This window comes from Orycteropus afer, unplaced genomic scaffold, assembly GCF_000298275.1.
Source record: "Orycteropus afer afer isolate SDZICR_OR568_19922 unplaced genomic scaffold, OryAfe1.0 scaffold00051, whole genome shotgun sequence".
Classification (NCBI taxonomy): domain Eukaryota; kingdom Metazoa; phylum Chordata; class Mammalia; order Tubulidentata; family Orycteropodidae; genus Orycteropus; species Orycteropus afer.
Genome location: NW_006921638.1, coordinates 5,687,374 through 5,705,692, shown reverse-complemented (window position 1 = coordinate 5,705,692; position 18,319 = coordinate 5,687,374). Strand labels below are relative to the sequence as shown.

General features: G+C 36.2%; 1 protein-coding gene across 1 annotated transcript in view; it reads left to right on the top strand.

The window, feature by feature from the left end:
• Window positions 1–10,674, top strand: part of LOC103195084 — a 41,175-nt gene extending 30,501 nt beyond the window's left edge. Inside the window, exons 6-8 of the mRNA XM_007938543.1 lie at window positions 387–493; window positions 8,038–8,128; window positions 10,558–10,674. Coding sequence (XP_007936734.1) covers window positions 387–493; window positions 8,038–8,128; window positions 10,558–10,674 — 315 coding nt within the window. The remainder of the gene's footprint in view (window positions 1–386; window positions 494–8,037; window positions 8,129–10,557) is intronic.
• The last annotated feature ends 7,645 nt before the right edge of the window (window positions 10,675–18,319 follow it).

The following is an 18,319-nucleotide window of genomic DNA, read 5'->3' as shown; positions in this document are numbered from 1 at the left end:
AGCATAGTGCCTAAGGCACTTGACTGCTAACCAGAAGGCTGGCGGTTCAAACCCACCAGCCACTCCTCGGAAGGAAGATGGGGCAATCTACTTCTATAGTGATGCTGCCTTGAAAACCCAAGGAGGGGTTGCTATGAGTCGGGTCCGACTCAACGGCCATAAGAACAACAACAACAACAACATGGGTTTTATTTTATTTTGTTCTGTTTTTGAAGTTTTAAGTATCTCCTATAGGCAGTAGTATTAAATATACTGTTCTTTCTTCATTTTTAAGAAGTGTTAACTTCTCATATTGCCTTATTGACATCAGTGAACCAATAGATATTTCCTATGTGATTGCGTGGTATAGTGCCCTTGTTCTCTTATGTGAACTCATTCTTCTTTAGGTGCTTCATGCAGACATCTGTACCCAGGGTTCACTTCTGCAAAATGCTGATGTTGTTATCATGAATAATGTCTTCGAATATTTTCTTAATGAGGCAGAACAGGCCAGGTATGTTATTTATTCAAGGAAGAAACTTGTTATTGTTAAAATATATCCAGCAAGGTATGAAAAAGGATTGGTACAGTAGAAATGTTTTTGTATTAAACTTTTTAAAAATGACCTCAACTGTGAGATTACATTAGCAAGGAAATGTGTTATATACTAAACAAATATAAAAACGAAGTTTGGTTGTCCAACTTTGTAAAATATTACATCTAAATTGGGGCAGAAATTAAATGGTTTTGTGATCTAAGCATTTGCTTAGCAGTCAGGGATAAATAAGATACCAATGCCCAGTGGGCCTTTATACTTCTTTTCTGCCTCAGTTTTCTTTTCTATAAAATAACATGACATATTGCTATCCTATCACAAAATGATGGGTATTAACTAATGCCTGTAAATAAATGGAAAACAGGATATAAGGTTATCTTGGAAAACAGTATTAAAAATTATTGAACTTTAAAAATATTCTTGAGATATTGATAATAGGTTATTGGAAATTGTTCCACTATTCAAGTAGTGGAAAAACTGGCAAATGTATGATCATTTTTCTGACTTCCCTGCACAATTTAATGCTTTGTGGCCCATCAGGATCTATTTAAAAAAAAAAACAAAAGACACCAAATTCACTGCCGTCAAGTTGAATCTGACTCATAGCGACCCCTCCTTGGGTTTCTGAGACAGTATCACTAGGGAAGTAGATTGCCCAACCTTCCTTCCAAGGAGTGGCTGGTGGGTTTGAAGTGCCAGCCTTCTGGTTAGCAGTCAGTCAAGTGCCATTGGCATTATGCCACCAGAGCTCCTTCAGGATCTATAGGTTCCTTTAATTAGAACATTCCTTTAGACTGTTGACTTAGGTGCTGATTTTCTGGCCTAAAATTCGGATTGCTGATTTCTTACATCTCCTGGTGGCATGTATGTACTCCAGATGCAGGAAAGCTCCTTCTCATATGTGTGAAAGGGAATACACTAATATATTTGGATTAGTGCCTCAGTAAGGCTTCTATTACAGAAAATTAAAAATACATGTAATTATATACCATAACAGTTAATACACTGAATGGAATCCTGAATACTTAAACCTTTATTCTGTCACCTCCCTCACCTTCTACATTCTTTGTCACACAAAGCACACACACTCACACACCCATTAGTACTAGATTAAGGTCACTATGAAATTAACAATTTAAATAGTTTAAAAATAAACTAGCTCAACAGGAAACTAATGAAACTAATTACATAATCAAAGCTCAAGCAGAATGGGATGATGTCTTTTAGTTAAAGACTAAAGACCAACAGCACAGCATGAGCAAAGTTGTTTTTAGTCATTGTGCCCTCTTTAAGCATAATTTCTAGTGGACAAAGTATGATTAGCCTTTTGCTTTTTTAAATTAATGACAGGGAGCCAAAACACTACATAAGTGTTAGAGAATGAAGTATTATTGGGTTTATATTACATAAAAAGTTGAAAAATACCTTAAACTTTTGGGAGATTCATTATAGAAAGATTAGAAAGCTGAAGAATGATGAAAGCAATTGGTGAACTTGATACTGGAATTACTGGATGTTTGGTTTGTTTTTAACAAACTTTCCTGGCACATCATACACAAACTACTTGATTCACTCAATAGTTATTAGGCTCTTATGTTAGTTCATTCAATTCTTCTACATTAATCTAGTGCAATGAATTCTAGATATAAATGGGTTATAACCTCTCATTGTTAATTTATCATCTTCATTATGAATAACAAAATGCAGGAGTATTTTTAGAAGTCATAGTAAGGCATTCTAAGATGAAATCATTCTGATTTATTCTTTACCTATATTACTTCTGTACTGCAAAAAGAATAGATGGCATAGCATTTAATCTCCAGAAATTTGTAATCTAAATCAGAATCTCAGGACAAGAGGAAAGAAATACCTGTTGGAGTTGCATATAAGAGAAAACTTTAATACATTTGTAATAAGAAAATGTGTATTCAGAAAGGCTCAGGCTTCAGAATAAATTGGATACCATTACAGGGTAATATCCCAGATTTGTAGAGCAATTTTTAGTTTAAAGATGTTTCTGTGTAGTTTTTAAGTAGGTAAAACACATACATCTGCTATAGTGACAGCAAGTGCCATACTCAACCATGTGATGTACTCTGCTTCTTTCTTACTAAGTAAACTTTAAAATATGTCATTTTTAGGAATTACATCAAAATAACAAATAGCCCTAACCCATACAGTGACATTTCTTATCAAACACTGCCACATGATTTTAAATCTAACATGAGAAAAAGAACATCTCTATCATTTTACCTAGTAAACTTCAAAATTTACTAACCCTAATAGGTATTTCGATAACTAAAATAAGCACAAATGATACTTCTGCCCACTAGAACGGATATACACCTGTGCTTTGCTTGACCATTCATCCTCAAACCAAACTCACTGCCGTCGAGTTAGTTCTGACTCATAGCAACCCCTCCTGGGGTTTCTGAGGTGGTATTTCTATGGAAGTAGATAGCCCAGTCTTTCTTCTGAAGCGTGGCTGGTGGGTTTGAACTGCCAACCTTCTGGTTAGCAGTCAGATGCCTTAGGCACTATGCCACCAGAGCGCCTTTCCTCCTCAGTAGTGTGGTTTAACATCAAGACTGGTACAGTATAGAAATCCAGTTTATGTCTACACTAAAAGTTAAACATTTGGCCACACAAACACTGCCTTCTGACACACATATGCACACATTATACCATCTTTCTTTGAAGCTGGCTTCTCAAATGCCATGTTCTACCAGAAGTCCTTCCACTGAATATTACTGGCAGCCAAATAAAGTTTGATTTTACTCTTGATGTTTTTTTCCCCCAGATGTTTTACAGGAATTTATTAAAATTATTAAGAGTTGTTTAATCTTACCTTCCATGAACATCCATCCAGCTGTCTTTCAAGAGGAAGCTGCATGGTTGGCTGTCTTGATGTTAATTTTAAAAATCTAATATATGTGCCTAAGGCATTTGACTACTAACCGGAAGGCTTGCAGTTCAAACCCACCAGCCACTCCTCGGAAGGAAGATGGGGCAATCTACTTCCATAGTGATACTGCCTCGGAAACTCAAGGAGGGATCACTATGAGTCAGTGAGTTTGGTTTAGTTTTTAATCTATGTAAAACAAGTGGCCATGACTGATGGCAACCCCATGTGTATCAGAATAGAACTATGCTCCATAGGGATTTCAGTGGCTGATTTTTCAGATCACCATGCCTTTCTTCTGAGGTGCCTCTAAGTGGACTTGAACTTTCAGCCTTTCAGCTCAGTACATTAACTGTTTGCGTCACCCAAGAACTCCTGTTCTACATTATTATGCCCTTGTTGTCAGCCCTTGCTTGGTTTTTAGCTTCTATGGTCTGTCTTTCTCCATGGTTCTTCTGTACCTCCACCCCTAGCAGTCCCAGCCCTATCCCTGTCTGTAGAACCTGACACAATTCATAAGGGATTTAAGGGCCATGAGCTGCTGAGCCTTGTGGATAACAACCGAACATTGTCCAGTATAGGTTGGAAGGTACTCAAAGTATGACTGAGGGAGAGTTGCCTCCTCAGAGTAGAGAACCTTGGTGACATGGATGGAGTAAAGCCATCAACACCTTCATTTGTTGATCTGACATGACTCAAATTGAGAAATCACAGCTGTAAACATCTATTAGTAATTGGAATGTGGTGAAGCAAGAATAATTAGAAGTCATCAAAAATGAAATGGAACTCTTGAAGAGCAATATCTTAGGTATTAGTCAGCTGTAGTGATCTGGTATTGGGCATTGTGAATTTGACAATCATATGGTCTACGATGCCAGGGGTGACAAATTGAAGTGTAATAACATTACATTTATCATTAAAGAGAACATTTCAAGACCTGTCCTGAAACAATCCAATTGGTTAATATCCATATACTTGTAAAGGAGACCAGTTAATACAATTGCTGTTCAAATTTATGCACCAACTGCCACAGTCTGAAATTGATGAAGCATTCAGTGAAGATGCTTTAATGTTTTCTAGTAATTATAATAAGAAAGGAAGATGGGGCAATCTACTTCCATATTGATACTGCCTCAGAAACCCAAGGGGGGATCACTATGAGTCAGGTCCAACTCGACGGCACATAACAACAACTACAACAAATAATATGAAAGTTGGGAACAAGAAGGGTCAGTAGTTGAAAAATACAGCCTTGGTGATAGAAATGACACTGGGGATTACATGATAGAATTCTGTAAAATCAATGACTTATTCATCAGAAATACCTTTTTTCAACAACGCCGTCGACAGCTATACTATATGGATTACATAGGTTTGTTAAATCTACAATATCTCTGGAAAAAGGCGACGGAGAAGCTCTGTATCATAGTCAAGACAAAGCCAGGGGCCAACTGCTGAACAAACTATTAATCACTCATATGCAAATTCAAATTAAAGCTGAAGAAAATTAAAGCATTCCACCAGAATTTAGAGACCATCTCAAGAATAGATTTGATGCACTAAACACTAATGACTAAAGACAAGAAGAGCTGTGGAAAGACATCAAACATGAAGAAAGTGAAAGGTCATTAAAAAGGAAAGACTAAAATGGATATCAGAATAGACACTGAAACTTGCTCTTAGTGCAGAGTAGCTGGAGTGAATGGAAGAAATGAAATGAAAGAGCTGAACAGAAGATTCCAACGTATTATAATTAAAACAATGTTAAAGTAAAGGTGCAAAGACCTGGAGTTAGAAAACCCAGAAGGAAGAACATGATCAGCATTTCTTAAGCTAAAAAAAAACTGAAGAGAAAATTCAAGCAATGCTGAAGGATTCTATGAGCAAAAAATTGAATGACATGGAAGCACCAAAAGAAGATGGAAGGAATACACAGTGTCACCTTACCAAAAAGAATTGGTCAGTATTCAGGCATTTCAGGAAGTAGCATATGATCAGGAACCCCTGGTGCTGAAGGAAGACGTTCAAACTGCACCAAAGGTATTGACACAAAACAATCCTCCAGGAATTGACAGAGTACCAATTCAGATGCTTCAACAAAGAAATTAAGTTCTGGAAGTACTTACTTGTCTATATAAAGACATTTGGAAGATAGCTATATGCCAGCCAACTGGAAGAGATCCACAATTGTGCACATTCCAAAGAAAGGCAATCACATGGAATGCAGAAATTATTGAACAACCTCATTAATATCACATGCTAGCAAAAATATGCTGAAGATAATTCAAAATGGATTGCAGACATACATCAGCAGGGAACTTGCAGAAGTTCAAGCTGGATTCAGAAAAGGATGTGAAACAAGATATCGCTGATGTGAAGTTGATCCTAGCTGAAAGCACTGAATACCAGAAAGCTGTTTACTTGTGTTTTGCTGACTCTGCAAAGACATTTGACTATGTAGATAATAACGCATTGTGATGGTTAAGGTTATATTTCAGCTTGGCTGGGCAGCTGGATGTAGTTATTCCCCATGATGAGACTGGTAATCAGCCCCATGGTGGAATCTACTGGAGAAGCTGAGTAGCTGACTTAAGGTTGTGGCCTGCTTCCAATATATAAGGAGAAGTTTTGAGAAAGGTCTCTGCAGCTTTTTGGCACACTTGGACCCTGCACGTAGCCGAGTGTTCATTTAGCAGCCTGCCGTGTTTCCTGCCGATCTTTGGGCTGTCCCTGGACTTGAACTAGTGGTCTGCCATGTTGTTTAGTAATATTGGAACTGTGCCATTTTATTTGTTGACCTTGGGCTTGTCAGCCTCAGCAGCCAGCAGCTGCATGATTAAAGAGATACCTCTAGCTCCACTGGGTCAGGAGCAAGAGGCAGAACTGAAGCCCAAGGTTGAGGTGCTTTCACCTAGTTCCTAGAGCTTGGCACTTTAAACTCAGACTTCTAGTGTCCCAAACTGTAAAAGAATAAACTATTTGTTAAAGCCACCCATTTGTGCTATTTTCTGTTAGAGTAGCACGAAGTAACCGAACACACATCATGGATAACATGAAGAATGGCAATTCCAGAACACTTCATTGTGTTCATGTGGAATCTTTACATAGATCAAGAAGCAGTCTTTTGAACAGAGCAAGGAGATACTGTGTGGTTCAAAATTGAAAAATGTGTGTGGCAGGGTTGTATTCTTTCCCTTTACTTACTCAATTTTTATGCTGAACAAATAATCTAAGAACTAGACTGTATGAAGAAAATCACAGTATCAGGATTGCTGGAAGACTCATTAACAACCTGTGATATGAAGATGAAAAAAACTTGCTTGTCAAAAATGATGACAACTTGATGCTCTTACTGATTAAGGTAAAAGACAACAGCCTTCATGTGAATTAAACCTGATCATGAACAAAGCAAAATTCGTAAACAATATCATAATAAATGGCGGAAAAATTGGAGTTGTCAACAATTTTACTCTACTTGGATCAACAATCAACATCCATGGAAGCAGTAGAGAAGAAATCAAACAACATAATGCATTGGACAAATCTGCCAAAAACCTCTTTAAAGTTTTTAAAAGCAGAAATGTCACTTTGATAACTAGTATTTCTGACCCAAGGCATGGTCTTTTTTAGTCACTTCATATGCATGCAAAACCTGGACAATGAAAAAGGAAATCAGAAGAAAAATTTATATATTCGAATTGTAGTGTTGGTGAAGAATATCGACTATACTATGGACTGCCAGAAGAACAAACAAATTAGTCATAGAAGAAATACAACCACAATTCTCCTTAAAGGCGAGGATGGCAAAACTTTGGCTCACTTTCTTGGGCACGTCATCAGGAAAGACCAGTCTCTGGAAAAGGATATGTTTGGTAAAGGAGCAAACCTATTGCCATCTAATTGATTCTGACACCTGGCAACCCTATAGGATAGAGTAGAACTAACCCATAGGTTTTCCAGGGCTGTAAATCTCTAGAGAAGCAGACTGCCGCATCTTTTCTTCCATGTAGAGGCTGGTGGATTCAAATTGCCAGTGTTTTGGTTAGCAGGTAAGCACTTTAACCAGTGCGTCACCAGGCCTCCTTTGTGAAGTAGAGGGTCAGCAAAAAATGAGGGAAACTCTCAAGAAACAGACTGACAAGTAGCCACAACAGTGTACTCGAACGTACCAAAACGCAGGAAGATGGCACACAACAGGGCAACATCTTGATCTGTCAGACACAGAAGGTAGTCATGTGTTGGAGCCGACTCAACAGCAGCTAACCAGCAAAGCTGCTGATGTAGCTTGGATTTGTGTATCAGTTCTGAAAACAGAGTTTTGGCCTTATACACAATATTATATAGTAATCTGAGTCCCATTGTGTTAATCTCTTCAGTACTATAACCTCACAATGTTGCCAACACTTCTTCATGAACTGGAGATTTTACCAGTTTCTGGTAGGTTGCTACAGTTCTGTTTGGTTAAGGCAAACTTTTTTGCTCATCTGGATTTCTAACACATTACCTGTGTTGCATTTTCTTTTGCCATGCTCTGTTTTTCAAAATTATTATTTATTTTACAGTTGCTGGTAGCCTAATAACAGTTTTTAATGTGTTTTAGAGCCTGGGAATATATCAGCCATAATGTAAGGAAACAAGGATCGTTACTAGTAACTGTACCAAGTCTTGAAGAGTCTCTCTCAGGTCTTCGGGTATGTAAGCCTCCTTTCCAGCATTTTTGTTATCAGAACTTTTCTGTTTTTTTCTGATAGCTATTACTATACTCTAGAAACATCTGTCTAAAAATACTGACAGATGATAGAGGAAATAGCAAGACTTCATGGCATAAAGACTGGTTAGTGGTTTCTTCACTGGCCTCAAGATCTGAAATTGTAATTCTTACATTGCTATAAAGGAACCTTGGTAGCATAATGATTACGTATTTGGCTGCTAATTGAAAGGTTAGCCAGTATGAATCCACCCGGTGCTTCTCTGGGAGAAAGAGCTGGCGATCTGCTCCTATAAAGATTAGATTAAAAATTAGTGGGGGGGGGGGGAACCACCTATCTCTGTGGAGTCAATTCTGACTCGCGGTGACCCTGCAGGACAGAGTAGAACTGTCCCATGGGGTTTCCAAGGCTATAATCTTTACAGAAGCAGATAGATACCATCATATCTTTTTCCTACCGAGTAGCTAGTGTGTTACAACCACAGACCACTTAACTACTGTGTCACCAGGGCTCCTTCCCATAAAGATTACAGCCTAGAAACCACTGTGGGGAAGTTCTACACTGTCACATGGGGTCACTGTGAGTCAAAATGGATTTGATGTCACCTAACAACAACATAAGCTCTGGTAGCATAGTGGCTAAGACACTTGCCTGCTAACCAGACGGCTGGCGGTTCAAACCCACCAGCCACTCCTCGGAAGGAAGGTTGGGCAATCCTACTTCCGTAGTGATACTGCCTCGGAAACCCAAGGAGGGGTCGCTATGAGTCGGGTTTGACTCGACGGCACATAACAACAACAACAACAACAACAACATACGGCTATAGATTCCCTTGCTTCTCCACTTAAGTTTTCCGACTGTGGGACTATAGTTTTAGGTTCATAAAAGCTGTTTAATGTTTTGTAAGATCCTTATAATAATTTTGTAAGAGCCAGCATAATTTGGTCCCTTAGAGCAAAAGGAACAGAGTTGCTCAAGGCTTCTAGAATCAAATAAGTAGACTTAAGCCCCATGTACTGTTCACAATTTGGCTTCTAGTCAGTTCAGATCTTACACAGACCATTTGTTCCCCAGAGTCTCCTTGTAAAATAAGGTTGATACTTAGGAATAAGATTCAACCAATAAATTAAACTTTACGTGAAAGTTAATTAGTATTCATAAAGTTCTTTGAAATTCCTAGATGAAAGGATCCCTGGTGGCACAGCGGTTAAGCACTCAGCTGCTGACAGAAAGGTCTGTGGTTCAAATCCACCAGTCCACAAGAGAAAAATGTGGCAGTCAGCTTCTGTAAAGATGACATCCTTGGAAACCTGGCTGTAATGGACCAGTTCCACTCGGTCCTGTAGGGTCGCTATGAATCACAGTCAACTCAACAACAACAGGTTATTACACTTTTTAATGGAGAATATTACTAGCATTTTTATTGGTGGTCTCCCAGCATATGAGCACTGCCAAATTTAAGTAGCCATTTCTTCCTTGAAAAAAACTAACCAATACCAATAATAAGCTTTTTTAAATTGTTTCATCAATCATGAAAATTACAAAAGTACTTCCCACTTGTTATAACAAAGAAAATAATCCAGAGATATAAAAAGAAAAGCTGGTAACTTTCCCGAGGTCTCCCGTCCGCCACACTTCATTCCCACACAGTGAAATTGCCAGTCCATGAGTGGTGTGATCCTAGCATACTTTCCCATACTCATAAAAACATACCTTTTTAAGTATGTATTATCTAATTTATGTTATAATTTCCATACATATTGACATAATGTAGTGAGTTTTCACCTCACAAAATAATAGCTTTCATACTAAGTACATAAATGTGTGTAGATTACCTTTAGAAATTAATACATGTGAAAGAGTCCCTTATACATGAACTTTTAAATAACTTCATTGTATTCCTATTTAAGGAAACTTCTTTAAATATATTTTCACTGATGACTCCAGAAGTTCTGTGGTGTGAAAACTAAAGCTTTTCATATGAAGGGAGAGGCCTGATGAAAGTTAATGGAGGAAGATGAGCAGTCCTCAAGCAGCCCCTTAGTGCCATCCCTGGGTATAGATGACGAGTTTTCCTGTGTCCTCTGTTTGTTATCATTTTGTTTTCTCTTTATGATTTAAGCCTAATGATAATTTTTAAGCTAACTGCATGAAAATAATTACTCGATTCTGTATTTTCTTTATTCTTTCAAGTTCCAAAATCAAAGTCAATTAACTAAGTCCCTAAACCATAAACCTGCAAGGAATTGTTCGTGTGGCACCATGTAGAGCTTAGTCCGGTCCACTGTAATAGAAACCTGCTGTGCTCAGTTACTTGATTAGTGGTGATTTCTTGAAATGCTACAGACTAGAATCAGTCTGCAATTTTAGTATTTCTTTATAAATCTTTTTTTTTTTCTTTTTTTTTTTAGACTAATATACAGTTATCACCTTGGGTTGAAGAGGTACCTCTGAACTATGATGTATACCTAGAAAAGGATATTGACAGAGAAGCACTTAAACAAATTCATTTATATAAGATTCTATAGCACTTAAAGAGTCATGCCTCAGTGTAATGTTCTGTTGAATATATTACAAAGTAATGAGGGGAAAATAGTGATAACCTCAATATCCTAACAAATATTTTTTCTGTATATGTCCTTTCTACTTTTCATGATAGTATGATTAAAGTATTTATCTGGAAATATTTTTCTCTGGTTTCTTTTATTATGTTAGAAACACAAATATTTTTCTTTAGTCACTAATTCTGTAGGCCAAGTCCAGATAAGGCAAAATAAATAAATAAATAAGTGACCTAAAATAACTTCTACCATGAGGGAAGGGTGGAGGTAGAGGATATGTTACATTGTCTTTTATTTGTTAGATCTCTTCTCTTAGCTTCCTTGTACACAGCTGTATCTGAGGAGGCTAGAACAAGGACTAAAATAGTTACTGTGCCCAGGAAAAAATACAAAACAAAATGACAGTAGTCTCTGAAAGGAGGTATTATATCTAGGTGAAACAATTACTGGTGATTTTTTTTTCCCTTTTCTGTGTTTTACTCTTTTTTCCTTTTTGAATGATTTATATTTCTTTTGAATCCAGAAAAGCAAAACTTTTTTTTAAAGAATGGACTAGAACATCAAAACTTGAACACTTAAGCAGTTCTAGTACTTCCATAACTATTTATATTTAAATTATTTAAAATAAAAACCACTGAACCATATATTAGAATTGCAGAACCTTTTGGAGATCTAACTCTTGAAGGAGATTTCTCTAATATAGTTTTCATCATTGTTTACTTATCTACTTTTTTTTATGAAAAATAATTTGTAGTGGCAGTCTATTCTAACTTTAAAAGGAAGTTATTGGTGAGTGACTGAACAAAATGCTAAATATAAAAGGAAGTTTGGAACTCTGCCTGTATTGTTGGTACTAGAAGTTTAATATTTAGGATCTGGTACAATATTGAGAATATTAGACTAAATACTGGAATTCTAATACCCAGTATTTGTTTTTGGCACAGGCATTACTTATTCCTGCTAACCCATTAGACAACCATACTAAACCCACTGCTATCGAGGTGATTCCAGCTCATACTTAACCTTACTAGCAACTCAAAAAGAAGTTAAATCATTATCAATGGTAGCATCTCTAAGTAACAATTGATAGATGTTTCCAGGAGGCTATGCAGAATAATAAATACCTTATTTAGAAATACTTGAAATTTATATTTCCCCTTTCCTATTAATCTCTTTACAAAATTTCATCTGCACAGCCTCCTGGAAACATCTATCAATTGTTACTCAGAGATGCTACCATTGATAATGACTTGTTTTAGCTTCTTAGGAGCTCTGGTGGCATAGTGTCTAAGGCATTTGACTGCTAACCAGAAGCCTGGTGGTTCCAACCCACCAACCACTCCTCGAAAGGAAGGTTGGGCAATCTACTTCCGTAGTGATACCACCTCGGAAACCCAAGGAAGGGTTGCTATGAGTTGGATCTGACCCTACAGCAGTGAGTTTGGTTTTGGTTTAAATACCTTATAGCTGTTATTAATATGATTTTTTATGTATAATTAAATGTATTTATTTGCTTATTGTAATAACATATTTAGGCACTTAAATTTCAAGCGCAACAAACAATAACTACCTGTAGCATATATTGACATTATCACATAAGACAGAAATAGTAATCATCCATTGTTGTTATGTGCTGTCTAGTCGTCTCTGACTCATAGCTACCCCTCCTTGGGTTTCTGAGGTGATACCTCTACGGAAGTAGATTGTCCAATCTTCCTTCTGAGGAGTGTCAGGTGGATTTGAACCGCCAACCTTCTAGTTAGCAGTCAAGTGCCTTAGGCACTATACCACCAGAGCTCCATGAGGGGAAAAAAATTTGAGTTTATTAGCACATAATTACAAACATGGCATTCACTAAATTTCACTTTATACTACACCTGTTCTTAGGAAACAGTGTGCTTCTCAACTCTGAATCCTAATTGCTCCGGTGATTGTGACTGCCCCGCAGAAACATGAACCTATAAAGCAGAGTTTTCTACTGTGGCGCTGGGTAAATGCCAGAACACCCACTCTAGAGCGCCCTGGACAGGACCAAGGAGATAGAACACTAGGAGCACTCAAGACCATGAGGGGAGAACTCTTATTTCTAACTATGTTTCAAACCATTCATTCCCTCATCTGTAAAATAAAAATAATTGTTCTTCTATCATTAGTGGAATATATTTAAGACTAGACATTGTAGATGGCTTCCATGGATTTGTGGTGGTCATTGTTAGGTGCTGTCAAGTTGGTTCCATCTCTAGCGACTCTATGTACAACAGAACAAAACACTGCCTGGTCCTGCACCATCCTCACATCTTTGCTATGCTTGAGCCCATCGTTAGGACCACTGCGTCAATTCATCTCTGTGAGCGTCTTCACCTTTTATGCTGATCCTTTACCAAGCATGATAGCCTTCTCAAGACACTGGTTCCTTGTGCTAACATGATCAAGATACTAGAGATGAAGTCTAACCAGTCTCACTTCTAAGGAGCATTCTGGCTGTACTTCTTCCAAGACACATTTCTTGTTCTGGTCGTACATGGTAAATTCAATATTCTTCACCAACACCACAATTCAAATGCATCAGTTCCTCTTTGTCTACCTTACTCATTATCCACCTTTCACATGCATATGAGCTGTGGAATATATCATGGTTTGGGTCAGGCATACCTTAGTCTTCAAAGAGACATCTTTGCCAAAAAAAAAGTTGACATCTTTGTTTGCTCTTCAACACTTAAAAAGTCTTTTGCAGCAGATTTGTGTAATGCAATACATCATTTGACCTCTTGACTGCTGCTTCCGTGGGCGTTGAATGTGGATCCAAATAAAATGAAATACAACTTAAATCTTTTCTCCATTTATCATGATGTTGCTTAATAGTCTAGTTGTGAGGATTTTTGCTTTGTTTATGTAGAGATGTAACGCATACCAAAGGCTGTAATCTGATCTTCATCAGTAAATGGTTCAAGGCTTTTTCACTTTCAGCAAACAAGATAATGTGATTAAAGATACAGAAAAAATGGACAATTGTTTAAAAACTGCTATCACTGCCATGTGTGTTTCAAACAAAAAAAAAAAAAACCCTCAACTGCCATCAATTTGGTTCCAACTCATAGTGACCCCTCCTTATATATATTCTGATGTACATATATCCAAGAGTTTCTCTAAGATACATACCTAGAAGCTCTGAGTGAAATAAGGAGTTTTGGTGGCATAGTGGGTAAGGCATTTGGCTGCTAAACAGAAGGTCAATGGTTCAAACCCACCAGCTGCTCCATGGGAAGAAAATGAGGCAATCTACTTCTATAAAGATTTGCAACCTTGGAAACTCAACAGGATCGCTGTAAATTGGAATCAACTTGATGGTAGTGGGTTTGTTTTTGGGGTATGAGTGAAATGGCCTTATGTATGTATATGTTTAAAATATTACTACCACACTATTTTTCAGAGTGGTTGTACCAATATTCTCTGCCATCAGTAGTGTATAAAAGTTCCCATTGCTTTACATCCTCTCCAGTGGTTGGCATTGTCACACACATTATATTTTGCCAGTGTGGAGCTATATAATACTCTATCTCATTTTAGTTTTACCCATCATTTCCTTCATTACTAATGAAATTGAACACTATATGTTTATTGAGTATTTGGATTTGCTGTTTTGTGAACTGCCTTGTTCAAGTTGGTGGTGCATTTATAATTTACAGAGTAATACCTATCAGAAAATTTAAAAACATTCAAAACCACTGATGTATTAATTATGTTCTAGGGATTCTACACTAAGGAAATAATTCTAATATGAATATCTGTTGCAGACACAGTCATTAAAGGCTATTTTGACCAAAAAACAAACAAACAAATAAAAACCCAAAATGTACTACAATAGAAAAATAGCCAAATAACCATGGTATAGTCATCAGATAGATATTACTGAGTAACTAAATTTATACAAAGACTACTTAAAACTTTAAAAAGTACATATAAAATTATTAAATGGGAATAATGTATAGAATTACATATATCCTATGATTGAATATTGTTTTATTTTTGTTTGATTTGATGTTTAAAAGCCAAGGATCTAGATAAATTAGAAAAAAAACTCACTAAAATAATGACAATACTTATTTTAGGGTAATGGAACTATGGTTGTTTTCTTACATTCTTTCACAAATGAGTACTATTTTTACAATTAAATAAAATTAATGTATTAAATGTTAACAGCTATCCAAAATACAGAAAATATACCCAAACATTTTTAGTTCAGCATGATTTTTTTTAGCAGAAAATGTAGTGACAATCTAAATGTTCATAATAATGCATAGTAAGTACATTCACTACTTTAAATATTATGGAGCCTTAAAAAATAGTTTAAAATTATGTAATAACTTGAAAATGTTTTGTAAGACATTGAATGAAAAACTTACAATTTTCCATTGACAGAAATGAAAATTGGCTCAGTCATTTGGGAAAACAATTAGACTAAATCCATCAGAATTTTAAATTCATATACATTTTTGTTCAACAAAGTCACATTAGAAACTTACCCTTACAAGTATACACATAAACAAATATACTATATTGTTCATGAAAGCAATTTTTGTAATAGCAAACAAACAAACAAACAAAAACTGGAAATAATCTAAATGTCCATTAAAGAGAAATATTGTTAAACAAAGTATGACATTCATCAATGGGATATTATGCAATGGAAAGGCATATTATGTTGCCATTAAAAAGAATTAGATCAATCAATGGAAAGATGTACACAATACAGTATTTGATTTTAAAAATTATTGAAAGTTACATATATTTCTATTATATTTGTGTTTAAAAACCACACAACAACACAATATACATTATTTTCTAGTGCACATAGGTCATTCTTCAGAATAGACCATAGGTTAGGCCATACAGCAAATCTCAAATTTAAAAACATTCAAATAGTAGAAAGCATCCTCCAAGGTTACAGCACTATAAAATCAGAAATCAATAATAGGAAGAACAAGGTAAAAAGATCAAATACATGAAAACTGACAAACTCCCTGCTTGAAAATTACTGAGTAATAGAAGAAATTTTAAAATGAAATTTAAAAAGTGCTAGAATCAAACAAGAATAAAAACACAACATGCCAAAACACTTGGGACACAGCAAAAGCAGTGCTTAGAAGCCAATTTATAGCAATGAACACACATTAAAAAAGAAGAAAGAACAAAATCAACACCTTAACAAATCCAAAATTGGAAAAAGAACATTAAAAAAAAAAAAACTGTGGTCATCAGAACTAGAGAAAAAATAAAGATTAGAGAAGAAATAAATGAAATAGTAAAACATTAGAAAGAATCAACAAGACGAGAAGTTGGTTCTTTGAAAAGATTAATAAAATTGACATACTACTGGGCAAATCTAACAAAGATAATGAAGGAAAAGATGAAAATAACAAATAAGAAATGAAATGGGTCATGTCACAACAGAACCAACCAAAATAAAAAGGATAATAAAGGAACATCTGAAGAACTGTATTCCAACAAATTTGAAAACCTAGACGAAATGGACAATTTTCTAGAAACACACTACCTATCTAAACTAACACAGACTGAGATAGAAAATTTAAACAGACCCGTAACAAAAGAAGGAGCTCTGGTAGCATAGTGTCTAAGGCACTTGACTGCTAACCAGAAAGCTGGCGGTTCAAACCCACCAGCCACTTCTCGGAAGAGAGGTTGGGGCCATCTACTTCCATAATGATACTGCCTCGGAAACCCAAGGAGGGGTCGCTATGAGTTGGGTCCGACTCCACATTACATAACAACAACAACAACAACATAACAAAAGAAGAAATCAAACAAGTCATTAAAAAACACCCAACAACATCAACAAAAAAAAAGTACTTACCCAGACAGCTTCACTGGAAATGAACGTTATTTTCTTTGTTAGATTTGCCAGTTATATGTTGATTTTATTAATCAGGTATACAAGGATGGTTCAATATTAGAAAAACAATCAGCATACTCCACCACATAAATAAAGTAAAGGAAAAGAACCATGTGAGCATATCAATCAATGCAGAAAAAGTATTTGATAAAATCAATGCCCATTCCTGATTCAAAAAACTCTCAGCAAAATAGGAATAGAAGGGAAATTCCTCAACATAATTAAGGACATGTACACAAAACCAACAGCCAAAGTTATTCTCAAAGGATAGAGACTGAAAACATTCCCCTTAAAAATGGCAACCAGATAAAGATGCTGCTTGTCACCACTCCAACTCACTGTTGTATGAGAAATCCTACCCAGAGCAATAAGGAAAATAAAAGGTGTCCAAACTGGAAAGAAAGAAGTAAAGCTATCAGTATTTACAGATAATAACAATCCTATACACAGAAAATCCTAGAGACTCAAGAAGAAAGCTACTGGAACTGATAGAAGGATTCAGCAAAGTGGCAGGGTACAATATCAACATAAAAAAAATCAGTTGTATTCCTCTACATTAACAAAGAGAACTCTGGAAAGGAGATCAGGAAAACAATACCATTTATAATACCAGAAAAAAGCCAAACTCACTGCCATCAAATGAATTCCAAATCATAGCGACCCCTGTTGGGTGTCCAAGGCTGTAAATCTTTATGGAAGAACACTGCCCCATCTTCCGCAGCTGGTGAGTTTGAACCACCAAACTTTTTGGTTAGCAGCCAAATGCCTTAACCACTACACCACCAGAGCCCCTTACCATTTACAATAGCCACTCAAAACATGAAGCACACAAGACTTACACAAAGAAAACTACAAAACTCTACTACAAGAAACCAAAAGAGACCAACATGCATGGAAGAACATACCATATTCATGGAGGAAGACTTAACATAGTGAAAATGCCATTACTTCACAAAGCGATCTTCAGATACAATGCAATCACAATCCAGATTCCATCATCATTACTTAAAGAGGTGGAAAAACTAATGATCAACTTTATATGGAAAGAAGAGAGACCTCAGATAAACAAAGCACTACTAAAGACCAAAGTAGGAAGCCACACACAACCACAGTAGTCAAAACAGCCTGGTACTGGTACAATGATAGACACATAGACCAATGGAACATAACTGAGAACCCAAAAGTAAATCCAGTTATCTGTGGATAGCTGATATTCATCAGAGGGTCAAAATCCATTAAATGGGGGAAGAGATAGTCTCTTTAACAAATGATGCTGGCAAAACTGGATATCCATTTGCAGAAAAATGGAATAAGAACCATATCTCATACCATATACAAAAACTAACTCAAGAGGGATCAAAGACCTAAACCTAAAACCATGAAGATTGTCAAAGAAAAATAAGGGCAAATGTAGGGGCTCTAATTTATGGTATAAATAGAGTATCAAACATAACTAAAAATGCACTAACAGCAGAAAATAAACTAGACAACTGGGACTTCTAAAAATTAAACACTGTGCATCAAAAGAGTTTCAGAGTAAAAAGAGAACCTACAGACTGGGGTGAAAAAAAATGGCAAAGACATATCCAATTAGGGACTAATCTCTAAAATTTATAGAAAACCTCAACACCTCAACAACAAAAAGATAAATAATCCAATTTAAAAAATGGGCCATGAACAAATATTTCGCCAAAGAAGACA